A 27,172-nucleotide genomic window follows, 5' to 3' on the forward strand; every position below is an offset into this window, starting at 1 on the left:
GAAGGGTTTTAAAACATTGGAGTCAGCAGTAGTTTATTCTGATTTGGGTTGCTCATGTAAACTTGTTTTGAATTTAGGTGCCAGTTGGGACCGTACTGTAGAGACAACCCCTGTAAAAACAGTGGGAAGTGTATTGACAGTCTGGATGGTCCAGTATGTGAGTGTGAAGCAGGCTTCCAGGGAGAAAGGTATGTCAGCTTTGAGTTCAAATTCATGTACTAAACTCACTGAATTATTCAATATCACCAACTCGACAAGTCTGATGTCTTGCAACAGCAGTTTGTAATATACAACATTTCACCCTCCAGCACACATCACTAAATTTTCATGTACTGTCCAGGTGCCTGAGTGATGTTGATGAGTGCATCAAGAACCCCTGTGGCAACGGAGGTCAGTGCCAGAACACATACGGATCTTACAAGTGTAACTGCTCGCTGGGCTTCAATGGACAGTTGTGTGAGCTCAGTGAATACGTCTCCACCCCCTGGAACATCGGACTGGAGGAGGTGATTGGCATTGTGGTCTTTATATCCAGCATCTTTATCCTGGTGCTCCTCTTCATCATCATCCGCAAGAAGGCGTGTCGCAGAAAGTCAAAGAACGATGACGACAAACACCATGGAAGTTCAAACGTGCCTCACTCCTTCCTCCAGAGACCTTATTTTGATGCCAAACTCAACAAAAACATCTACTCAGACATCCCCCCTCAGGTCCCTGTGCGGCCCATCTCCTACACTCCCAGCATTCCAAGCGACTCACGGAACAACCTGGACAGGAATTCATTTGAGGGCTCAGCCATCCCGGAGCATCCGGAGTTCAGCACCTTCAACCCGGACACTGTCCATGGCCACCGCAAGACCGTGGCAGTGTGCAGCGTAGCACCCAATCTCCCCCCTCCCCCTCCTTCCAACTCAGTCTCAGACAGTGACTCCATCCAGAAGCCAAACTGGGACTATGATTATGATGGTAAGTTGCACTGACTTCCAAATTACTACTACTGTGGCATTTACTGCATTATGGCATTTAACACTATTCATTGCATGTCCCATTTCTGTAGCTGCACACAGTTTTAGTTTGAGTGACCAAGTGATAATTTCATACTCCTGTCAGGGTTTCTGAGAGTATGTAGTCATGAAGATACACTGGACTAGGACTGTATCATTCAGTGGAATCGTACCATGACAGTTTATGATGACATTTTATGAAATTCTGCATAACCACTTATTTTATGGTTCCATGATTTCTTAATAATTTCCTTGGAGGTTTCCTGAAAAAAAAGTAATTTCATACTATGTAGAGGGAAAGAGAGATTAAGTATCAGTACGCTTTCAGTTAATTGATTACAAGCATAACTTGTAGACTTTTTTAGTCAGAGTGGAGCAGGTCAGCTGAGCATGTAAAATATGATATTTTTTATCATATAAGGTTTAAGTGGAACAGTTCTTTCAGGGAAATTCCTATGGAAACCAACAGCTGCTCATAAAGTCTATATATACGTGTAAATATTATAACTTTGTCTTTATTTTCTCTGTAATTAGTGCCAAATTATGTTTTTCTTTGCTATAAAGTTATAAGGAAATTGTGGACCCTGTAAAGTGTTAAAAAATTCCATGAAATGTGGTTTTGTTTTACATGTATTAGATTTCACTGATGTGTAACTGTGATGTACAATTCAGAGAACATACATTTGCTTCTTTTTTTGTGTGATTTGAGGGCTAAATACTCATGTTGTGATATATTTAAGCACCATAAATATAGTCACACCATCATATTGCTGAGGCCTACTTTGGACTTTTTATATGCCTTTCTTTCGTTTATACAATAAAATCAGTGTGTGCTTTCTCCTCAGCTAAAGTGGTGGACTTGGACCCGTGTCTGACCAAGAAGCCTGTTGAGGACAGCGCCTGCCACCCCTACAACACCAGGGGCAGCATGTCTGAGGTCCACTCCCTCAGCTCCTTCCAGTCAGAGTCCTGTGATGATAACGGTATGCTTGTAGCATGTTGAATTTATCGTTGTAAAGTCATTAGAGGAAAAACTAACAATACAGTACAGTTTAAGAAATGCAGTATCAGATGTAATTTTGCACTTGAGATTAATTATTGTTTTTTTCTTGTGGGTGATCAGCCTGCAGGGTCTTGCAATAGTTACTTGCCTTGTTGAGCCTTGTCGATTTTTATGCTAACACACTCTCTTTGCATGCTCAGAATGGATGACCCATGGTTGGCTCTGGGTCACTTCTTTTTTTTCTCTTTCTTTTTGCTGCGGGGCTTCAGCTCCCATATGGATCAAATCAGTCCACAGATCCAGAACAAGGTTTTAAATAGGGGGTCCGGCCTGTAAGTCCTCAGTCGCTACCGGTGCAGACGGAAGCAATCACAACAACTTGTACTGTGTAATTCTCCTGGGATTATACCAAAAAAAAAAGCATTCTGACCCTGTTTTTTATTCAGTCGGCTCTCAGTTTAGAAAAAAAATTGATGACTTACTCAGACAGCAGTTACGTTCTGTTTGATCCATCGACATTAGCAGACGTCTGCATTTTTATTTTTGTTCATTTACAAGCATGCCTTTTTTCTTTTTTCTTTGTCTGTCTTCTTTTTTTTTTTCTTCAAAATGTAGCAACAAACGGATGTTTAAAGCAAACATCAAGGAACATATCACAAGGGTATACAACATATTTTATGTTCTCTCATCCCTTCATATCAAAGCCATTACTGAGATATCATTTTGGTATTGTGCTGCTCATAAGTCATCAAAACCTTCATTTCTACCCCTTAAAAATGAGAATGAATCCTAAATTGAATTAGAAATTGAACATTTTGTGAACAGGTGTTCCTCAGTTTGTCTTCAGGCCTCTCTCTGTGTTAGGGTCGGAAATGCATTTATATCTCCGGGGAATTTCACTGATTCTTCCATCTGTTCTGTCAGTGGCACCCTGTAGCATCTCAGTATGTTGTTGTTGTTGTTGTTATCTTGCACAAACAAAACCAGACCCCTACCTCAGTCCCTCCCACTGTGTCGCCTTCCACCATTGTCTTGTGCCCAGTCATGAGAAACCCCAGACGTTCAGTGTCGGGAAGTGTCGCTTGTGTAGGCACTGTCGCACCACCATACACTCCATTATGTGGTTTTTTCTTTCTTTTTAAAGTGTAGCATTTGTACTAATGCTAGATTTTTTCCACCCATCCCCCTCCCCCCTACCTCTCACAAGCCTCCATAGTGACTGTAATCCACCTTGTCAACTCTGTTGTTGACACGGTGGAAGGAGAAGGTACTGTTTTATTGCTTCCATCTGACAGTAGTTTTGTCTTTGGTGTTGGGATGTGACGTGTAGGTTGCAGAGCTGCCATTATCTTACACTGACACACCTCATCAAACCCTGACATGCTCCGTTTTAGACTCAGCTGCTAATTAAACAGATATGCAAATACTAAATTAAACAGGCACTTAAGTGTTGCCCTCAAGTGTCACTATTGATCTTTGCCAACTTCTGATTGCACACCTCAATAAGTCTGTTTAAGAAAATGGCAAACCTGTTGTGCATTGATGAACCTGTCACTCTTTTCATCATTATTTTGTCTTTCAGTGTTTAAGTGTCCACATTTCATTCATGTTCTCAGCCGATTGTTCCTTCCCTCTCAGGTTTTAACGTGACTTGTTCTTTCTCTCTTTCTCCTCCTTCTTGCCTCATGTAAAGAGTCTTTTTTGGCTCATGATCTCAAGAACCCAAGAGGTGACTTTTTTCATCTTTGATTGCCTGCAGCCTGATATTCACTGGTGTTCCCCAACCCTCCCTCCCTCTCCCTCTCCTCATCCCTCTCCCCTCCCCACCACCCATTCCCAACCTCTAACTCGTCTTAACCACTAACCCAAATCTAATGAGGAGAGTGTTAAACCCCTGTGTAAGGCAAAGCTGGCGTGACACTGAGCGCTTTATGCATCAGTGGCCTTATAAGGTGTTATGTCTGCTTGTGTAAGAATATTTATCACCTCAAAAACATTCCCATGCATGGCTTTGATGCTGTGACAACATTAGAGGAAATGTTAATCTGAGCATTATGTGATCAAAGGTTTTGCTCTCTAACTAACTGGAAATATGCTCAGTCATTGTGTTTGTGTGTGTGTGTGTGTGTGTGTGTGTGTGTGTGTGTGTGTGTGTGTGTGTGTGTGTGTGTGTGTGTGTGTGTGTGTAACTACTGATAAGAATTTGTCACATGGTCAAAAGTAACTTTTGTTTAAAAACAAATGGCGAATAATTATGAATAAAAATCCTCCTTTTTTCAAATAAGTATGATTTGTTTGGTGGTGTTAGGAAAGATGTGTGTGCATTGTGTTAAGAAGTCTCTCTCACAAAGTGTTTATTAATGAACAACTCATTGTGTTGGTGTGATGTTGTATTGTGTTATTGTTGCATGGTGTGGGTTCTTAACATTAACAAGAAGGAATTTTGTGAATGTTTGTGATGCACTGAGCTGTTGTTCAGAACACTAATGTGAGCGTTTGTGCTTTGGGTTTTTTTCCCCGTATATGACAGGATATCACTGGGACACATCTGATTGGATGCCAAGTGTTCAACTTCCTGGAATCCAGGAGTTTCCACAGTATGAGGTTGTGGAGTCGCCCGCCCCTTTGTACAGTGACCCGAGTGCCATCGACACCGACTACTATCCCGGCGGCTTTGACATTGAGAGTGACTTCCCTCCGCCGCCGGAGGACTTCCCCGCCAACGATGACCTGCCACCACCACCTTTGCCAGAGTATGGTGACCGCTGCGACACGCTGCGGCCCCTGGGCAGAGACTTGGACATGGCTCCGGCCAGTCCAGGCGGCTCGGGCGGGGTCCGCCAGCGTCCGGCCCTGCCCCAGCTCTACAGCCTTAACCAGTACCTGCCGCAGCACTCCTACCCAAGCGACGGGGGTGACACCGAGGGCCAAGGTGCTTCTTCCACCTCAGCCAACACCACCCCGGCTTCCACCCTGGGCACCAGTGGCTACAGAGGGGGTTACCCTTTAGGTTGTAGTCGGGACTTTGACTCCTCAGCTTTGGACAACATGTCCTTGTCTCTGTACACGTCCACAGCCTCTTGCTCGGACATGTCGGCGTGCTGCGAGGAGTCCGAGGCGATGATAAGCGACTACGAGAGCGGCGATGAAGGCCATTTTGAGCGACTGGTCATCCCGGCGCTGGACTCCCAACAGCACACTGAAGTCTGACACTGGATCCAAACAAAAGTGCCTGAACCCACAGCTACACCTTATGTTAGCCCTTCACTCACCACCCACATGAAATACGCACAGTACGTGTACACACAAAAAACACCACACACACACACACACACACACACACACACACACAAACACACACAGACACAGACACAAACACGCACACACATACAAACACAATGAATTGAGTCAAAACACAGGGGTTGTTGAGACTGGTTGTGAAGGCCATTCGGCTGAGAGAATCTCAAGAAGCTATAGAAGGAACTCTGTAGCATCTTTACACTCTGCTCAGTCCAACTCCTGCCGCTCTGAGTTGGCGGTGCCATTGCTTTAAATAATTGTCATCATACACACAGGAAGTGGATTATCTGAAGGATCAACATTTCAATGTACAACAAGAAAATCATCATGAAAAAAAAGAGAATTTCACAACAACATCTTTGTTTCTATAAATAAAATCAAGCAAAATGTTTTTATACAAGTCCTCATTTTCAATGTAAATTTTAATGTACAGTTTTGATTTCAAAGTTTACTAGGTTTTGTAGATATTCTATGCTTTTATTTTCAACAAAAAGAGTTAAATGGTGTGACATTATCAGCCTTACTGTGCTTACATTCACCAAAAAAAGAAACGTTAAAAATAGAGAGAAGAGCGTGGCTTTTCTGAACACAGTGTACTCGTAAAGTTTATTGTCTCCTGCTCATTTCAAAAAGGGTCTTCAATGAACGACTGCATATTCTTGTGTTGTTGTTTTTTTATTTGTTTGTTTGTAAATTTTGACTTTGGAACCTCTTTATTTTTCCACCAAGAAAATGGGACCCAATATATTTATAGTGCAGAGTTATCCATGGACACATGACTTTTTCAGGTGTCTATGTGTGTGTGAGCAATGCTATGGTCTTGTTAAGGTTTTTATTGAATACTGCCACAAGCTCACGCTTTCCTACTGGCAATAAATTATTCCTAAAAAATATTTCTGCCGTCTATGTGTGTTTATTTCAAACCGTTTTCTTAAATATAATCAAGTTGTAGTCGCTGTAATCAAAGAAGGGACTTACAAAGATGTTTATAGCTGGTACTGTTTGTGAAAAAACATTAAGTCAGTTTTTTAAAATTTGGTGTAATATTGAAAGGCTGAAGCAAACTTTTAAACAGCTGACTTTTTATTTTAGTCGTTGAAATGCTGTTGTCGCATTTCCAAGCTTTAACATTTAATTCTTGAGATGTCTGTTTCACTGCACATGCAATAATAAAGTAGATCTGGAAGTTGATTTATCAGTGAGTCAGTTGTCAGTCATTTTCGTCAGTTTTTAAGCTTAAACCCCCCAAATCCATGTGAATTTTGTTATTTCTGAATTTTCTATGATAGTAGTTTTGGTTTCAGATCATCTGTTGGACATCAAATTTACATTTCAGCATCAACTTGTGCTCTGGGTAACTGTGGGCATTTTGCTCTGTTTTATAGACAAACAAATATCTGACATTTCATAGCATGCATGATCAATAAACTTAATAGAAAGTTATTGGCAGACTAATCAATAATGAAAATAATTATCAGCTTCAGCCCTATAATCAAGTATTAAATGTCATTTTTTAATGTTAAATACAAGACAGTGGTATCAAAACATGATGTACAGTGTTTACAATTAGTACAGTAACATTTTAATTACTTAATGCAACAACATTCATTAACCTTTAATCATAAGTGTCATGCTGCAGCTCAGTCATTACAGATTCGTACTGTGCAGCCAGACACTATTCAGATCCTCAAACATTATTTGAAATTCTTGTGGAGATCCTGTTTCCACAGATACCAAACATGTCAGACTGAACTTTTGTAATAAAATGATGCTCAAGACACCTACAATTTAATGGCATGGTGCAGTAATGAAACAGATGGAGTCTTGGGTTTGAATTATTCTCTCAGTGCAAACATCATCCAGCTTCATTGAAGCGCTGGAGCAAGCTGATACAGAATATGTGTGATCATGTAATGCAGTGTGGAATAAGATGGGTAAATTACTCAGAATAAAACAAAAGGGGAAAACTGTGTCTTAAGGAGTTCAAATCACAAACTTCTGCACTCATCCACAACTCTCCATCACATCTCCTTAGAGTCTGACAGCTTCATGTCACCTCCCTCCTCTGACTCCCTGCGGCTGCTTGTATGAATAAACCCTGGTTGCCTCACAGGAGGCTGATAAACTAACATGACCCTGATACTGTACCTCCAGGCCTGGTCCACCGCAGTCTGTGTGTGTCTTTTCTTTCTGTTTGTCTCTCTTCATTGTGCTGACCTGGTCGTGGCTCTGCACAGGATTGCCTGTTCTTCCTCCCGGGCTCTGCGGGGAAAGAATGACCTTTCGATCTTCAGTCAGGACAGTAGAGTCACTCCCCAACTGATGTTATAGGCTGAGCACTGTCAAGATATATCTACCCTCAGCCTCCATCTAATGATTCCCATCATGTCACCAATATGATGGCCTGTCTGCATGAGAGCAGTACATCATGCTGTACCACAGGGATGCGTATACAATCCCAGAAACACTGCATTTACAAAGTGTTTGGAGTTAGTGCTTATGTCTATCAAATATGTTAGATATTTGACCCATCACACATGGGATTCTACAAAACATCCAAAAAGAAAACCCCCAAAATACATACATCCTATGTTATATCACATATAAAACAAAAAGAAAAACATACATATTGTAAAAGCATATGCTTCTAGATACTCTCAAACATTATGTGCACATAAATAGTGCATTGTGTAACTGATGGCTTTAATAATGGTTTATACATTTATGAATGAACTCATTTTGCTGGTGAACTTGCTTGGTCTTCTCATCACAAATGAGACCCCCAATGAACCGTTCAGCCGTTTATCTTCAGGATGAGAGTCACAGACCGCAAAATCTCTGAATTAATATTATATAATACAGACTATAAACACCAAAATCCATTTCATAAAGTCAGTTTGTGTGGAATTATTATATGATTATAGTACAATCACATAAACACTGCTCAGGACCTTAGATGGGCACCATAGTTGGAAATCTTTGAATTCTAAACATCCAGAGATGAACAAAGAGAAGAGAGAATTGCACATCAGATGGATTATTATAGTGCAATAACCCGGTGTAACATTTATAACTTCAGATATGATGGCTAATTATAAAGTTAGGAACTAACTTTCCTTTATTAATGACTCATTTTATACATATATTATTATAATATAATAAGTTCACAGTTCTAAATGTCAGTAATTCATTTCAACGTGTGATGGATTTCTTGGTTTCTAATTATCTGTTGAGTCTGCAGTTATAAATGGAGGTGACTTCTTATTCATACATTTGGGTCTTCATAATGAATTAAAGAGCTGGTTATATATCAATATTTCAATGGCTCCTCCAACACTCTGTATTAAAAGCAAGCCGTGGCTAGAGCAACAACTAGAGGAGGCTGTCTGACTCGTACAAGACAAAACAGTTTTGGCCAATCTGCTTATTTCTGTCAGAGCCTCTAAGGACTGAAAATAACTCCACATAACACAACATTCATTCACCACATCATTAAGAGTCCGGTTCATTAGAAGTCAAACTTGTGAACTGGAGAACGATGATGTGTTTGTTGTCTTATTTATCATGCTCAGTGTGAGAGCTGCTCCTGCTTATCATAAGTTCTGTACATAATATCCACAGTTCACCAGTCCTCACATTGTGTTTTCATCCTATTTGTTGAATGTGGTGTCACCCTGTTTGTTGATTTGTTCATTTTGCGTCTTAAGACCTATCTTTTTTGTCTTTATTCAGTGCAGGATCCATTTGTGTCTGCATATTTCCACAGTTTTTATTGTTGATTGTATTTTTTTTTTTTTTGTTGTAACATTTGTACTTCCAACTATTAAGCTGCCCGGAGACCCCAGATGAAAATGTGCTTTTCTGGCTAACTCTTGCACATTTTCAGAAATGTTATCAATATGTACTGTCCCTGTCAAATAATGTAAGAAAATGAACTAATATAAAATAAAATGAAAACTTGTCTTTATTAATAGTTCAAATTATTAATTAACCCTAAAGCCATTAATTACAGCTTATAAAATACCTTCACCTGAGCATCTTGGTCATTTTTGTCAGTTTTAACTAAACCAAAACCGAATCGTGTTGCTTTCTGTGAAGTTGTAAAAGCAGAACACTATTGCCAGGCTTTGTTGCATCTCCAAGTATCAGAATGATACTTTTTTTAAATAATTAGATGCAGGATCTAACTGTGCCTTTCTTTTCTGTGCATTTCTCACCCTGAGAGGACTCTGTTGCTAGGACCCATTACTTTCAGTGTGGGAGTGGACTATTGCTCTCAGCTGGATTGCAGGAGAAAACAGCATATTTCTCAGGTTTCATGTGTTGGGTGAAAAAGCTCCACAGTGTGTGAGGTATATATGTGGGGAAAACGCAAATATCCCAAACTCAAGCAGTGGTTGGTAATTGAACCACTTTGCAACCACTCATGTGCTTCTTAATCTCATGCTTGATGGATCAAATTAACTCAGCAGGTGTTTTTCCATGAAATAAATTAAGATTTTCAAACCCATTAATGCATTATTCATATTATGGAATCAAGAGCGCAGTTCTTTGGGAACTGGGGGGTTCTGCTTCAAGGGTCGCGGTTATTAGCTTTCACTTGGGAGTTTGAGGGGAGGTTGCAGTACTACATGACAACCACAAGATGTCTGTATATGACAACTCATGAAAGCCAAAAAGAAGAGAGTGATTATAAGAAATGAAAACAAGCGGAGCAACCCCGTGAGAGACACTTGCAGTCTCATCAAATGATTTCACTCAGTAGTTCCCTCTGGCTGGATGAAGGAACACAAATCAGCCAAATCACGCATCAGTTGATATGAAAGCTCATGCAGTGAATACATCATGGAAAGTGCAAGTCTGCATGATTTCACCCACATAGCTCATGTCTGCCAGTGATAATACTCTCTCCTTTGTCCTTAACGCCAAATAACCACATTTGTGAAATATATATACCTTTTACTTATGTCATTCATGTGAAGGGAAAAAAAGAGGTTTGCATAAGTGAGTTTTTGACAGCAAGATAAGCTTTTCATTAACTGCACCTCCTGCTTAGAATCACTATTTGCACAGAGTGTGTGCAAGAGGCCGTTTATAAATGCAAAACATGGTTCCTTGTACAATATGCAAATATCAAACAGCTCAAATATCCAGTCAAATCAAACAGAGGTGTCTGACAGTCTACACAGTACTAACTGTGTGGACAGAAAAAATGAACCTCCTGGGCCTCAAAATCTGCTTAGTCATTCATATGAAATTATGTCCAGAGCCCTCCTGTCAGTCCCAGAAATGTCTGATTCTGACCTATACAAAGAGACGCACAGCTGTTATTAACCATCACCTCAGCTGCAGTGTTTGCACCAAACAGTATTCTCCACAGACAGACAGGGAGGAACCCGGAGCTGTGTGGGAAAACCAAGACACTTGTTGAAGTGATCTCAACAAGAGCAGCGGGCGTAAAAAGTGAGAGTGAGGCGAAGACGGCTGCCATGTCGATTTGAGCTGCATGAGAGGTCTTGATGACATGTTTTATAGTGGAGAAGACAACCATTTTTTGTGTTGAGTGTTTATGTATTTTTTTTATACTTCTGTTGAAAAAAATAACCATATATCATTTGGTGACTTTTAAGATTTTTTTTGTTTTTCAAAAAAGAACCTAGAGGGAAATCATGTGCTTGAGGAGAGTTGTACACAATCACTTCGTCACTGGGCTTCTCTGGTTTGATGTGCATTATGTTTAAAGTTGAAGGAAAGCAACAGCAAGTCATCAGCCAGAGAGAAAGAAAAGAGAATGAACCATGGACAATAATGCTAAAGACCAATCACATTGTTTGATCGAGGAACTTACTTTGAAAAGAGATGAAAATATAAATAGGTGATTATGAAGCTAAATAAGAGTCAGTTGAGCTTAGTTTGACTTCATTTTATGCAAATGGTTTAAACGTTTGATTGATTGATATGCAGATCTCTGGGTAATGATGCACTGCTGGCTGTGAAAACACATATCTCCAAATCTGATCATGTTAAATTTTCCAGATAAACTGAATGATGATGTGTTTCTACATGAATTAGGTATATTCCTCTACTTCTTAAACTTTGTAAGCCATTTACATTGAATAATCAGTTGACATTTTGGACATGTATGGTCTTAAAAAGGCATCAACAATACTGTATTAAATTTGAATAATTGTGTTATCATCGAGCAACTGTTGGAGCACGTTTTAAGTCTTCCCATTAAAAAAAGCTGGCAACACTGTTGGAGATTATCGTTTAATAAAAAATGTATGCAGAAACTGGAGGTGTAGAGTTTGAAAGATATTAACAAGACAGAGAGAAAAAGTTGCATCAAGGGAAATGTTGGATTTAAACAAAATGAACTGCCGTGCTCAACTCAAATGTCTTCAGGGTATCATGGGTGCCGACCCAAAAGGCCCAAAAATATTAGTTTAAATTAAGTCGCCAGCACTCGCAGATAAGTATGTAACACTTGCACTTATGCTAAGCAGCAGAAGATAATGGACACGTTTCAGCCCCAGGTGTCCTCAGTGTTTCTGACACATGTGGGTGTGACACATTTTACAACGCTGCCTGGGACCTGCTGATGATTAACAACCTGTTATAGTAATAGAAGATTCCCCAATGGTTCCTAATGTTTCCCCTTCACTGTGTTCCCAGTGCTCCTCTATCTGTCTCTCATTGTGTTCACCCGCTTAATGTATTGTTTGTATGTGTCTTCCTCCTCTTGGCTCCCAGTGTGACACAGTATTTTGTCACCCATCAGATTGTTTGACCTGGAGTGTTGGAAGAAGCACTCACATCATTTTCTTAAGTAAAAGTAGCCTATCAATACCACAATGTAAAGGAAGGGAGGGAGGAAGGAAGGATGGACAGAAGGAAGGAAGAAAGGGGGATGGAGGAAGGAAAGAAGGAAGGGAAGATCGAGAGAAGGTGAGGAAGGAAGGAAGGAATGAAGGAAGGGAGGAGGGAGAAAGGAAAAGAGGAAGGGAGGAAAGAAGGAACAGTCAAAACAGAAGGGGTCAATTTGACCCGGGAAGACGACACAATGGTTAAGTATTACCAGTTAAATTTATTGTGAGTACTGAAGTAAAAGTACTAATTTTGCAGATAATCTGGGCTGTTGGTGATATATTAATATGCTGCCTTGACTCAGCAGTATTAGTGATGTAGATGTCAGGGTTTTTTTTTTTTTTTTTACATGAGTGAAGGTATCAGAGTAGTTCTTCCAACACTGAAGGTCACAGCATCTCCTGGGTCACCAAATACGCTGCAACACCGGCTTTGCTTATCCTGCACACCTGTCTGCACCTCTCCCAGTCTGCTACCCTGCCTCTCATCGGTTCATCAGCTTTCAACCAGAGTGGTAGCAATTCAAGGCCAATTTATTTTATATTCCTAGTGATCCAGCTTCCTCGTGTCTCGCATTTTAACTTGTGTCCCAGGATCATTATTTGCCTGCCTGTCAGCGACTTCCAAGCCTCCAAGATGTCCTGTCTGCAACGCTGCACCTCATTCCCTCCCGCTCACGCCAGCCATACTCCCCCATTACCTTCAGTCAACCCTGCTGTCACCGGATCCCCCACTCCCTGCCATCGGCTTCTCATCTAGGTCCTCCTCTACAATAAAAACTCTTTTCTTACTACACATCCCTCTCTGTGCCCTGCGTTCAGGTTCCTAACTAGCAGATACATATCACCAAAGCAACTTCATCAAAAGACAAATAATAGGAAGAAAAGTAAAAAGAAAGTAGTCATAAGAAATATCACATTCTGTCTCAACCAGATTAATGACTAATTAATTTACACCCTAACAATAAGAGAATGCACGTATGTATATGCACACTCATCATGTGCAGATCCTCCATAGAAAATACAAATAGATCAATAATTCCAATCTGTAGTCATAAAAAACAATTGATCATTGTTTTTAAGCCCTTAGTACATTCAGTCGTAAGTAGTGCAAATTTTGGATTCATCCTTTTTTGGAGCTTAACTCATACCTAAAAATCATGTGGCTGACTAAAAATAAGGATACTGATACTGAAAAAAGAAAAAGAAAAAATCAGGATCCTAATTTAAGCTTCTTCAATTTGGACCTTTCTATATTTAATCTCTCAAGTGCCCCAACTTTATGAAAATACAATACTCAATCACTGAAGTACCACTATAAGACATTCAGTGATGTAAAAGAGAAAAATGTAAAACAGAAAAACAATAACAACAGCGCCCCCCCCCCCCCCCCCCCCCCCCCACCAACATTTTAGAAAAAGAAATCAAAAACATGACATAAATGCACGCTCATAAAACATCTGCAGTCAATGGCGAATTAATTCTTTAGTTGAACTCTCCAGGGGGGCCGATGGATTCAATAAACATCAACAATAACAACAAAAACTAATTGTCTGGCCTCATTCACGTGAGAATAAATCCGTTACTGTATCGCTATGCGTCTATGTGTAATCATATGCTGTGAGTAAACATGTGTGTGCATGTGCGTGAGAGAAAGAGAGAGAGAGAGAGAGAGAAATACACACGCAGAGACCACTGACCCCAATAATCCTCTTTCTCCCAGCATACACATCTCTTTCCTGGGTGGAGCTCTGCTGTTGTCATGGCAACCGGCTGAGTGGAGGAGGAGGAGGAAGGACCCAACGGTGTATAAAAGCAAACACTCTTGTTTCTCTGTGGGATGTAGTGATGACCAGTGAAGCGGCAGAGACATGCCGGGGCTGTGTCGAGACCGCACTCATTACATTACTTCTGTCTCTTCTCCTTCATTTTGCTGACAGCTCTCTCAAATGAGAGGAGCAAAGGGTTGTGTGTGTGTGTGTATGTGTGCGCGTGTGTGTAGGGTGGTAGCGGTGGTGGTGGGGTCCTCTTGGCACCCTCCTGTCCTCATCACGGGTGTATCTGCCCTTTCCCTCCCCCACACACACTTCACTTCTCTCCCACTCTCCCTTTTCCCCTCTCACCCTTCCCCTTTTCATCAGCCACAAAACTCAACATCACTCTTGAACCTGTTTCTCCATTTGGTTTCCGGCGCTCATTAAACAGCAAGTACATCTTCTATCCATCTCTCTCTGTCATTTTGATTTATTTGGCAAATTAAAATGGAAGAAGTTCCTTTGAAGGCATGTTTTAAGGAGACAACATTCCTCTGTTTCTCTTTAGCTGTTCTCAGTTCTTCAGTTCAGGTTAAATTTAAAGGTGCTTTATACGCATAAAATACATAAAGTGCTTCTCGTCTCTCTGATGACTTAAAATGACACAATATGGCACAGAGCATTATCCTGTTTACTCTTTAAGACCATTTTAATAAAAGTAAACCCTTGTAGCCGCAGTATGCTTTCCTAAAAGCATGAGTCAAAACAAAACACAGTATTCCCTGCAGATATGTCTCTCTAGCTCTCAGATGCCTGTTCATTACTTGTCTTGGGTTGAGTTACATGTTCTATGCTTGCTGCTCTACCACTGAAATTACTGATTTATAAACTGCTTCAATTATCCATTAGATAAAAGTCTCATTGCTCTGGATGATTATAAAGCCGCAGTGGGAAAAAAACAGAATCATTCCCTTCAACAAGAAATATGACGTAGATTCAGTGACTTTCGGCTAAGGAAGGAATGTTTCATTAAAGCCACACAGGATTTTCCTTTAAAAAAACAATAAAACAAAACAAACAATGTATAGACTCATACAAAAGTAATCCATCTCATCATCCCTCTCAATCATCACCTTTGGGCAGTGGGTGTGTATACATCGGCCAAAAACTGGTAGCATAGCAACCAGGTGACATCGCTGTCTACATCTCTCCACTCTGCTCCGCTCTGCTATCAGTCTCTGTGTCATGGATGTATAAAGAGCTGCAGGTCTGTGTGTCTGAGGGCAGGGATGAACTACACACACACAGAACAGGGTCTGCACGGTTGTGCAGAGGTGTGTATGTGTTTATTTGTGCCTCGGAAGGTAATCACAGTGAACATTCAGAAAATAAGGTTTTATTTATTTGATTCAATGATTTGTTTTGCCAGCGCTGCTCACTCTCTTCATTCACTCTATAGCTCACTCAACCTCTGCTGCTCTCGCTCTCTCTCTCTTTCTCACTTGCTCAGTGAGCCGGGTAAAAGGGGCCAATTTTGAATGTTGTGTGTTTACTAACATCAACTTTTTTCTAGGAAATCCATATCCTTTGTATTGGTCAAAACTGTAATAACCAGTATTTGTCTTTCTGTCGTGGTAACACCTTTTCATTAGTGTCAGGAGATGTGAATTTTTGGCAACTGTTCTGGCAACAATTCACACATATGTTATAATAATGAGCTGTTCATATTTTACAATAACATGATGGTTGATAAAGGAAGAATTAGAACAAGGCCTATTATGTAATAATGTTATGATGTTGGCATACTGGTGTTGTTGAGGGACAGCAAGGAAGAAAAGATGAGAGTCTCATTTGAATTAAAGCAAAGTCAAGGCTTGATCACTGTGTTAGACTACACTTACAAATCAATGAAACATGCTGCACAAAGAGCTGAGCGACAAGAAAAAGAAAGAAAAACATTTTTTTATTTCAAAGTCGCCCTGCTGACAACATAAGCAAAATATCTTCAAAGTCTCCGAAAAAAAAGAGCTGTCAATTTGGTGATGGTTACAGGATTCATTGTTACCAAGAGTTTGTTTTTGGCCATTTATTTATTTATGATTTAGTTTCATAAAGCCAAATAGGTCAGAGCTTTTCATGAATGATGTGTTTGTCTCTCAACAAGTCTAGCTTTGCATTAGCAGCTGTAGGCGTCAGTGTGAATAATGAACGAGTGTTTTTCTTTTTCAGTGACAGTCAGCAACAACATATTAACAACCTTTATTGAAATGAGGGTCTTGAATAATAAGACTTACAACAACATGAGTGGTACATCAATACTGCATTGACAAATGGAACACATATTGACAATCCTATTTGTTACAGTTCAGGTGAAAAATGATAAAGATCATTGTGAACTGGCTTAAAGGATTATTTAATCTATGAGATAATCAGTGTCTGATTATGGGTCTCCATGTCCAGGTCAGTGACAGGCCAGCACCTTAAATAAACTGGAACATGCTTTGCATTAATGAGCACATTCAAAAAGTAAATAAGACCAGAAAGCAGGAAAAAAAATGCTACACAAAATTAGACTGACCTTTTCAGACATTTCTTCATCTTATCTTTATGGTTCTTTCCTCTTCAGGCCTCTACAAATCACTCTGATAATCACTTTTTGGCCGACACAGTCATATGCAGTTTGTTGATGTTTTGCGAGTAGAGATTGCTTTCTCTTTAAGGGGCTACAAGCCTCAAAAGGTCAGGAACTATTGCTGTAAATCATCATTAAAAAATGCTATAATAACATGGGTGGTGTGCTGGATCACTTCAAATCAATCTGTTCTCAAATGTGTGATTGTGGGATACTCTTGTAGTATGCTCAGATTTGCAGATCAAAACAAACCCTGAAATGGAAGATTTCACCTTTTATTATGACAAACTGTCATTGTTTGTGACAGCCAGAACAGGCTGCAAAAAATGTGCGTGTGTGTGTGTGTGTGTGTGTGTGTGTGTGTGTGTGTGTGTGTGTGTGTGTACAAGTTATTCCTCATGTTGCAGGGACATAAATCTGTTTGCACTGTCATATTATGGGGACTCACCTTCCTTAAGGGGACAAAAAACAAGTCCCCATAACATAAATCTGGAATTTTAGGGTCTTGGTTTAAAGTTAAGGTTAGGTTACGGTCATATTAAGGTTAGGGATAGGTGTGTGATTGTTATGGTTATGGTTAGGATAAGTAAATGTAATGTCCTCTGAAGTGATGGAAACACAATTGTGTGTATGTGTACGTGTGCATGAAAGGGCTGTGACCCATTTATTGTGAACATCATTAACTATAGCATATGGTCCATTGCTTGTATAGAAACCTCATCCACTCTCATATCTATCCAGCAGTGACAGAGGTGCTCAGACAAGCCATTTTATGAATATTCCACATAATATACTGCACTTTAGTCTGCTTAATGAGAGGTTCAGTGGTTTCACTGAAGCCTTATATGTTAAATTGAATAAACTGAGTCTTAAATCATATCTAAAAAGAATGTTTAGTGGCCTGTTTGGGATGAAGTTTACTATTTAGACCTCTCGACCACTCACACAAAATTGAATCAGTACTAGGAAATGTAATATATCATTCTTCATCACCAGCATACTTAATCATTCATTTTGGTTCCAGTAAAACGGTTTCCATTTGTCTTATGGTCCCAGTGCGACTGTGGCCTTTTTCCATGGAAGTGATAAAACATGAATGATTCTTCACAATAATAATGAATGGGCTGCTGAAATAAAGCAAAGCGAGTTCCTGCAAAGCTATGAATGAAAACGCATATGGTAAATGGGGGGGAAAGTAGGGCGCTTCCTCTTTTCGGCCACCAAGCGACAGTATTTCTCCCTCCAAATAAAAACCTCTCTTCTCCGGAATGTTTGGTCACATGCTGAGAAGGTTTGAAGTTGCGGCTTCATGTCACACATGCGTACAGACAAAGTGAATGGCACACGGGGTGCAGAAGTGACACCGAGGCGAGCAGAGACAGAGGGAGAGAGAAGACCGGAACGCATCCACAGCATCTGGGAAAAGTCCAAGAAGAAGAAGAAGGAGGAGAAGAAGGAGTGCGGAAAGAGAGGATGAAGATGAAAGCCGCGGGAGGCTGTAGTATCCCACCACCGGCGTCTCCGATATCCAGGCTCTAGGACGGACGGGGAGTCACACGGGGAGAATTTGGCTCACTTGAGAAAAGTTCCGCGACTGTAGCCTATACAATGATTATAAATGGGTCTTACCTGAACAGCACCTCGCCAGACCCCAGTGACACCGTCCTGAACCGCCCGCCGTGGGTTACCACAACTTTGGGGTGCTTCCTCATCTTCACGATCGTAGTTGACATCCTGGGCAACCTCTTGGTCATCTTCTCTGTGTATCGGAACAAGAAGCTGAGGAACGCAGGTGAGTGAAAGTAGCGAAGGGGGTAAAAAAACAAAACAAAAAAAAAGCGGCGCGCGCGTGGTTAAAAACTCAGCTGCGTTAAAAATCAAAACAAAACCTGTCACACAGTGAAACACTCTTTAATAGACTGTAAAACGTTTTCAGGCATATATATTTAGTTTCTTTGGCGTTTTATCATTATGTATTAATGATAGAAAACAAAAAAACAAACAACATTGTATATATGTATTTTGAGCTGCTTATTTTAAATCCGATCCGGCATAAATATACAGATAGCGCTCGCGATTCATTACAACCAATAACACAAGCTCCCATTTGACAATAATATTGTTGTCTTTTTTCATTCTTTTCTCTCTTATATCACTGCAGGAGCTTCATATCTTTGTTGACATTTATTCTGAAGGTTACAGAACAATTCTCCATCATAGGGTCTGATTGTAATGGACAGTTCATCATCATCGACCTCGACTTGCTATAGCCTACTTTCGGAGCGGATATAATTTCACTGACCTACACCAAGTAAGCGGGCAGCTAAGCAGGCTCAGAGGAGAGAAAAGCGAAGAGAAACACTATAGCAATTATTGACACAGTCTGAAGCCATGGGTGTGTGTGTGTGTGTGTGTGTGTGTGTGTGTGTGTGTGTGTGTGTGTGTGTGTGTGTGTGTGTGTGTGTGTGTGTGTGTGTGCGTGGAGAAGGGGGGCACGGCGCTTATCCCACTACTGCTTAAACTAAATGCTTCCCAGGCTTTCCCACTATCGATGTTACACCAGCTTGGAGATTTAATTTAATAATCACAATGACAACAGATTTTTTTTTAAAAATTACTACTAGGTCGATGATGGAACTTGTGCCGTGTGTGTGTGTGTGTGTGTGTGTACACGTGTGTATGAGTGTTTTCATACACACCACTTGACCGTGAATTTAATTAAGATATGGGCTGTGTGGATTAATTTGTTTGCCCCTGAGTTTGGACAAGATTGACACAGCAGTGTTTGTCTTGCTCAGAGAAGGTGGTAAAACGCTTATAATTGAATAGTCAGAGAGGACAGAGCACTGCTGAGAAAACCCAAGAGGCTCATGTGTCGTTGTGTCAGGTCCGCACACAGTAACTGGCAGCTACACATATCACGGCTGTCATCATTTGGAGGCTGTAGTAGGGTGATTTGCTAAAGACACTCTTGACATTACCATTTCACTCACCGCAGAAATGTAAGGGTCAGAGTAGATTTCCATCATGTGGATAGAGAGCAGGGAACCCCTGCGAGGAATATTAAGTGTTACCAAGGATGTGCAAGGATATGATTGCCTCTTACTGAGATTCCTGCGAGTTCCCTTCGCTTTATGATAATCAGCATTTGATAAAAAACACACATGCGACTCTGCAGTGGTTTCCCTTCATCTGAGTGTTTCAACAGAGCTTCCGTAGCCAAGCTGTCTTGAAATAGAATTTGTCACTGAAACTGGAAATATTGTCATGCCATCTGCGTGTTAAATTGGGGAACAAAGTATGAGACAAGAGGAGAGATAAATTTAGGAAACTGCATCTTTTGAAGTTGTTCCATTAATTATGTCTAATTACATGTAAGGAGGTCATAATGCAGCAGCAGCAGTATTTTAATCAAGCATGCAGTTAACTTATATTATCTCCATATTCAACACTTTAATGTTGTATACGGTTGAGTATTATCAGCTGGAATTACCGTTTATTTATTCAGCTCATTGGACAATTCAATTTTCTTTTTCACCACGCTGAATTCCGACCAAGCAGCCTGAAGAAAATTCCAGCGTCTGAGGATCAAAAGGAAAATATGAAAAAAAGAAAAACCTCAGCTGAATTGTTTCTCGCAAAGCTGTCTGTGAATACTAACAAGATGTACGTAGGCCAGTGACGTAGTTCCTCAAGTTCATGCCTTTGAAGCACATTTCCTACTTTCCATTCAAGTTGTGAAGATGTGCATGACTAACTTAAGGCTGTTAGAATTTTCTGTTCAAAAAGCCACTGGCAAAATCTATTCAAATCGGCACAGACGTATTGATTAACATGAAAACTTTTCTGTTCATACTTTCATCACTGTGTAATGTCATGATTACGGGAGTGCTGTCAACATTTACTTTAATAGACCTTATGTGTGGGAATTTGATGCCACAGATAATTATTTTAAAAGGCGGCCACAAATTTGACCTGGACTGAGCACTTGTCCAAACTTTCATGGTTTTAACTGTCACATTTTACACCCACAAACAATTCAATGTCCCGTTGTTGAGTAGATTGAATCTTCTAAAAAGTGGACATTATTTCCTTGGCATGGGCTAAACGTTGTTAGAGATTGCACAGCAGTCCAACAACTAAATAATGAGGAATGAAATATACTCAGTGGAGAGCCTGGCAAGCGTCATTGTCACATATTGCAGGCAGCAGTGCTGCTGTCTCTGCATGGCCAAACCCTCCATCAATGCACGAAATGGCAAGTGAGCGAGCGAGTGTAAAGCCAGCAACACATGGTGAGTGGTTTGAGCTGCATGGCTGGATACAGAATCAGTGCTGTGAGCTCAGTTCCATGCCAGTAAATCATCTTAAATGTACCTGTTCCGTTGTAGGTAAAGGAATATTCCAACACACCTGACTGTTTTGGCTAGCTGTGTGGCTAGAGCGTGACGTTAGCTCAAAGAACAGTACATCAGATGGTGTTTCCTACGTTTTTTTGACAACAACAGATGATAATACCAAACAAACGTTAGGCCTGTGCGAAGTACGACTTCCAGCTTCTCCTCTAAGTTTTAACAAGAGCTTCAATCTTCAATGTCAATGATTATAAACTGATTTGACATGTTGTGAAAAGTGCGTAGCGGCAAAGAGCAAAATATGAGCATTCTTTGACATCCAGCATAGTGACCCTGCACCTCTGGGTGTCATCAGTCTTTACTGAAAAACAGTGGCATTTTTCCACACATCATGTGCTGTCAGCTTAAGTTAGAAAAATGAAAATAGCACTTTTGCGAGATGCCTGTAATCAATCCTAAAATCAAGTTTGTGACGCACTATCTTAGATTGTTTTTTTTTCTTTCAACATTCCTCAGACCGAAAACTTAACAAGATCAACAGCACATAAAGTTCAAACACTGACTAACCTACTGAACCAGTCACAGCTTGAAGTGACAGATTAAGACAAGTCTTAGTGCACTGAGACCTGCTGCTGCAAAATACACTAAAAATCTCTACAATGGAGTGGGACAGTCTGTTTTTGAGTGTCACATAGAGTTGATGATCCTTTTTTCAGCGTTGCGTGACTTGGCTGCATGCCGGCAGAATGTTATTTCCCATCGTTCACGTTCATTACACTTCTAATATCTGTTACAGCATTATTGCTCTCAGTGTAATGAATATTCCGAAAGCATTAATGCAGAATTAAGTGGAATTTGCGTGTGCCTCCAATTAATATGAATGTTTTAGGTTTCTAAATATCCATTGGCTTTGTTGGGAGATTTTTAACATAAATTGGATCAGCACTGTGGAGCTTAATAAAGAGATGACTGTGAAAAGAAAACAAATCCCCCTCTGTAGTTGTTATACAGTAGATGGTGATTTTGCAGCATCCTGTTTTATTTTCATCATGAGGAAAACCCTTTGAAAGACTTGTTTTGTGAGAAACTGTAGTCCTTTAGAAGCAGGCTTTATCAGGGCCACACGTATCTAAATCAAGATTGCACGAGTATGCTTAAAGTGAGGAACGAATTTCTTGGGTTGGAGGAGAGCTAGAAGAAAGTGTACTCATACCTCCTACACACACATACTGTTTCTATTTAATCAAAAGAAGTTTAAGGTCTCTTGCTGAGACCTTAAACTATAATTGGCAAGCTGTCTTTGAATTGTTTTTACTCTGCTTTAATGTTTCACTTGCATCTTAAATACCTGGCCATGTTCATGTTCTTATTTTCCTCTTAAAATTTAAGGCATCTCCAGGGAAGTTTTCTAACAGGAACCATCTGCACCAATGCATACTTGAGTGGCTGTTTTTACTACCTATTGTACTATCTGGACCCTGCATGCCCAAACACCAAAAAAAACTTGAAGCCATTGTTAAGCTACACTGCGTAAAGTATCCTTTGCCAGCAGTATCAATATCGGGTGACTGTATCCTGTGTTCCCACCTCTGATGACAAGGCTGCCTCTTTGTCAACCCCGCTGTGCCCCCCTTTGGCTCACACCACTACAGTTTCACCAACAGTTTCTAAAGGACAGGAGCTTGGAGTGCATATCAACTGTGGTCATAAAATCTGTTGTTATGTTGTTAGGCCTAAAACGAATTGTGGTGTTTTGGTTAATTTGCCACATTGTGATCCAAGCTGTTGTAGCTATAAAAAAAAAAAAAAAAAAAAAAAAAAAAAAAAGTCCTCCTGCAGTAAAAAATGTATTTTAGTTGTTGTTAAATCACCTGGATATTTGAGCTTAAAAGTTTGTTTAACACTAGTTTTCATATTCATCTGCTGAAGGAGGAAAGTTTATCTGTAAATCTCAGTTTAAGATGTGTATGACCTGCACGATTTTGTGACATCGTAACTAGTTTGGAAGTTAATCATGGTCCAATAAAACAAGTGTGACGTTGATGCACTTCTCATTGAAATGTCCAGCATTAAACTTGAAATGAACAATATTTGTGTATTGATAAATGCTGGATTTTTTAGTGAGGGACATTGAATAACTTTTTAGAAGTTTTACTTGAGAAAACCATATCAAACACAACTTATTATTTAAAGCAGACTATTTTTCATATGTCATAGAACATTTATGGAGGAGGTATTTAATGTTTCACCGTTGTGTTTAAGGCTGTTTCAGCTCCTTTGTAAAAATATAACAGTATGAGGTCAGAGTTCAAGTGGGCCTCAAAGTTTTGGTTATTGAAGGGGCCCTCAATAACTGCAAAGGCCACAGGTTAGGGAGTACGCCCTTTTTCTAAAGTTGACATAAGGGGTACTGCACTGTATATGCTGCATGTTTTTCCGTGAGACATTATCAGATTCTACTCCAAATAAAACAAACACAATCTCAGAGCAGTCGCATATTTTGTGCAGCTCATCATGATTGAAATATTGGTTTTGAATCTGATACCACCATGAGTATTTACCCTACAGTTCATATAACTTGAAAAAGAAAACAGAACATACTGTATGTGATGAGTAATATTATTTAATTAAAGCCCGTATTTGGCTGGTGGTGTCCTATCGTTCCTACTGTTCTCTAACAGACAGGCGCAGAAGTCATAGCTGCTCACTGGGTTTGTCAGTTTCTGTGGTGATTGCTGTGATAAGCATCAGAGCGGCGCAGTATGCTGGAGCAGCTTAACAGCATAAGAACAGAAAGGAAAAGGCTCAGTGGGTGAAGAACATGCACTAATTGGGGACCCACAACAGCCAGCAGGTCATGACTCTGCAATTAATTTATAGTTTGCGCAAGCTGAATAAATGAACATTGAGTGGGAGAGGATAGGGATCTCCTTCTTTTACTCATGAGGCACTTAACTCCCAGCTATAGATTAGTTAATGCCCCTACTGTCAGCCATGACACGAAAAAAAGGAGCGCCTGTTAGCGTACCCCAGGGCCACTTTGCACCTGATAACTTACAGTTTGCATTAACTGTTTCCTCTGGTGCTCCTGTGCATCCTTAAACATGGTGAAAGACATTATATATGTTTTCAAGAATTATGCCAGGCTTGCAGATCTGCTTTGTACAAATTTCCTGTCAGTGGGCTTTTTTAGCTCTCTTAAGGATTAAAACTCAAAACATTAGATCACACACAGATCTAATTAGGTACCAGATATGCACGGCTGTGCTTCCACTTCTGGGATTATGTGCATGATGTTATCGTTGTTTGTGTTGCCAACCTTGTCCGGCTTGTTTGCTGGTGCCTTTCGCTCTTATACACATCAAGGTAAGGAGGGGAAAGAGAGAGAGAGAGAGAGAGATAGAGAGAGAGAGAGAGAGAGAGGTTCACAACAGTACATGATAGTGGAGATAAAGACAAGACAGAGATGGCAGATTGGTGCGAGCCAGTCATACAAAGCATATACACTGAAAGGGACATAGACTTATTTCTTTTATTTTGAGAAACGCTGAATCGCCATTTCAGTCATATTATTTTGTTGATTCCGCTATGCCTGACTTGGTTTATATTTTTGTAACAATAATTGAAAAAATCATGGGGAAATTACTTTGCAAAAAAAAAAAGGAAAAAAGGTCTGTTTTTCTCTATTTGACCGCATTACTGGCCGCACTGTTTCAGTGTTGGCAGGTGCCACATTGTCCTGCTGGGTTTAGGCCTCTGTCCAGGTTCATTTGTGAAAGAAAAATTGACCCAGCAAGCTCCTCTCAGCTGCTAGACGATTTCATGATTTTCTAATATTTGCAGGATTATCTCTACACACAAAGACTGCCAGCGGTAATCCATTCTGTATATATGATTTGCATCTGCTGTATGATCAGAATGTAGGATGTGTTTTTCCAGACTTATCCTCCGAGAAAACACCTTTTCCGACTCACCTCTGTCTTTTTTTCTTTTTCTGGTTTACATTCTGCGAAGTGTTCTGCATCCCCCTCGCTAAGTTTTGTGCCTCATCTCAGTCTTTCTTTGTACTCCTCCTCACAAGCCTACTCACACTCACACACGCACATTCCATTTTTTTCTCTTTTCACTTAAATTTGACCTTCCAGGCTTCATATTCCATGACACCCTGTCTGTTTGCATCACTCTGATCCAACACCCCCACCGTTCTCTTAGGACGTTATGTTGTCAGACTGCATACCTGTAGAGGAATTCTGCCAATAGCGCTTTGCATCAAGCCAGTCAGGCAATAAGACGGTTATCACACAAACCCTGTGGATTCCAGATTATATAATGGCCAAGTGGGCAAAATGAATTAAGCCTGTTATTTTGGTAAGTGTGAAACAATGGTTGGCTTGACATGGTCGAATTTAACAAGAACAGGCGCCTGGCATCTGGTCTTCTCCTTTGCGACCCCCCTTGCCCGCTTCCTTTCTCCTGCTCTCATTCTGTCTGTGTCCGTTTCTCAGGTTCACACACTCACTGGCTGAGGAGAGCATGTTTTCACTTCAAAAGGAAGTCATAATGAGTCTATAAATACTTATACATACAAGAAAGCATATTTACAGCCATTTACGATTCTAACCCCCCCCCCCCCCCCCCCACTACAATATTATACAGTGCAAACTTCTTTCTGCCTGATAGGAGCTTGGGATGACGCACATTGGAAGCTTAGGGCAGTGAGATCAAGTAAAACCGAATGCTCATCCAAGGGGAACTATGCATAACACATGCATAACATAGAGTGCTTACTGTAGAGCGGTAACTATTTGATTACACACACACACACACACGTGCACACAAGGCGGCAGGCGCTCAGAGTTTAGAGATGCTGGCTGGTGATGAGAAGGGTGCCAGTAGGAAATGTTGTTGAGAGAGTCAGAAAAGGGAAGCGAGAAACGTTCTCCTTTGTGTTCAAGGTGCCCTTGAATGAAGTACTTAGTCCACCATTGCTCCTCCTTGGCTAACAGTAGAAGACTGTGGTAGAAGACTCAGCAGCTTCCAGCTGTGAATGCGTCAGATTGTATGACTGTTAGAGCAGGGCACTGATGAAAAAAAAGGGAAAAAAGAAATGCAGGCTCGCCCCGTCCGCCTCTGATACAACTTATGAAAAAAGGACAAACACAAACTGAGCACCTTATCTTCCCAATTCTCCTCCCTTGTTGCTGCATTTTTTTGGTCATTTTATCATTAATGGGTCTCAAAACAGCACAGTTCACCCACTGGACTAACAAGCAAGCAGCTCAATCAGAAAGCCTTGTCACACTCTGTAAGCCAACGGGGTGATTCAGTTGAACGGCGTGTAATGATGATTATTATGGCAGACACATGAATGCAATTTGATGTAGCGCTGTGAACACTGTTCCATTCAGCCTTATCAGACCACTGTCTCTGGGTCCAGCATGGTGGTTTATCACTCAGACACAGCACTGTCCCACATACTGTAAGCACTCCAGAGCAGCAGTTTTCAAAGTGGGGTCCGAGGACCCCCAAGGGTCCTTGAGGTAGTTCCAGGGGGTCCATCAGCAAAAAGGGAAATCATTTATTTTCACTATAATTCTGTTTATAAGTCACACAATGACAGAATATTTGACTATTTTGGTCATGGGTTTCATCATCTTTTATTAATGATAAAGTAATAAAACATCTAAAAGAAAAAATCTGGGACTAAATCTTTTCAAATGAGGGATGTGGTCTAATTTGTGTGAGTGAAAATGTTTGAGAACCACTCCTTCACATGACTGTGCCATTTCAAAAGTGGTACATTTAATAACTACAAAGCAAGGAAGTGAGGATGTAACATTTTAAAAATAATCCTGAGGTTAGAGAAGTGCATATTGGTTGGTTAGGTTCAGGGCAAGCTGAGTCTAAAAGAGAAACATTTTCTGTTTAATAATAGTACCTGATTTTGGAGTAGTGGTGTCAGTATTTAGGGAACAGGTGCGAGCTCTGTCTCTGTCTCTGAAAATGAAAGCAGGATGTTTATTACTCAGGAGACAACAAATAGTAAGAGAAAGTGTTGCTTTTCAGAGGCAATGAAAAAGAATAGAGTCTGGCACATTAGATGGAGAGATGCATTCATTATATCAGTCTGCACAAGACGAGATTTATCCTGAATTTCCTCAGAAACCTCCTGTGAACTTGAGTTATGTAACAACCCGTAGCTAGAAATATTCTGCTAGGTTCATCTTGGAACAGATTGAAGCAAAATATCACTATTGG

The 27,172-nt window shown here is 40.4% G+C and overlaps 2 protein-coding genes across 3 annotated transcripts in view; both read left to right on the forward strand.

Moving 5' to 3' along the window:
• Positions 1–6,498, forward strand: part of fat1a (FAT atypical cadherin 1a) — a 72,628-nt gene extending 66,130 nt beyond the window's left edge. The window contains exons 25-29 of one of the 2 annotated variants that reach the window (XM_062433651.1): positions 78–188; positions 341–966; positions 1,850–1,987; positions 3,701–3,736; positions 4,538–6,498. In XM_062433651.1, the coding sequence (XP_062289635.1) occupies positions 78–188; positions 341–966; positions 1,850–1,987; positions 3,701–3,736; positions 4,538–5,217 (1,591 nt within the window). In that variant the 3' untranslated portion in view covers positions 5,218–6,498. The remainder of the gene's footprint in view (positions 1–77; positions 189–340; positions 967–1,849; positions 1,988–3,700; positions 3,737–4,537) is intronic. The other variant, XM_062433643.1, reaches the window with a different exon arrangement.
• Positions 6,499–18,167: 11,669 nt separating this feature from the next.
• mtnr1aa (melatonin receptor 1A a) overlaps positions 18,168–27,172 on the forward strand; it is a 37,944-nt gene continuing 28,939 nt past the window's right edge. The window contains exon 1 of the mRNA XM_062429495.1: positions 18,168–18,351. Within this exon, the coding sequence (XP_062285479.1) occupies positions 18,168–18,351 (184 nt within the window). The remainder of the gene's footprint in view (positions 18,352–27,172) is intronic.

The sequence above is a fragment of the Scomber scombrus genome, chromosome 2 (genome assembly GCF_963691925.1).
Source record: "Scomber scombrus chromosome 2, fScoSco1.1, whole genome shotgun sequence".
Classification (NCBI taxonomy): Eukaryota; Metazoa; Chordata; class Actinopteri; order Scombriformes; family Scombridae; genus Scomber; species Scomber scombrus.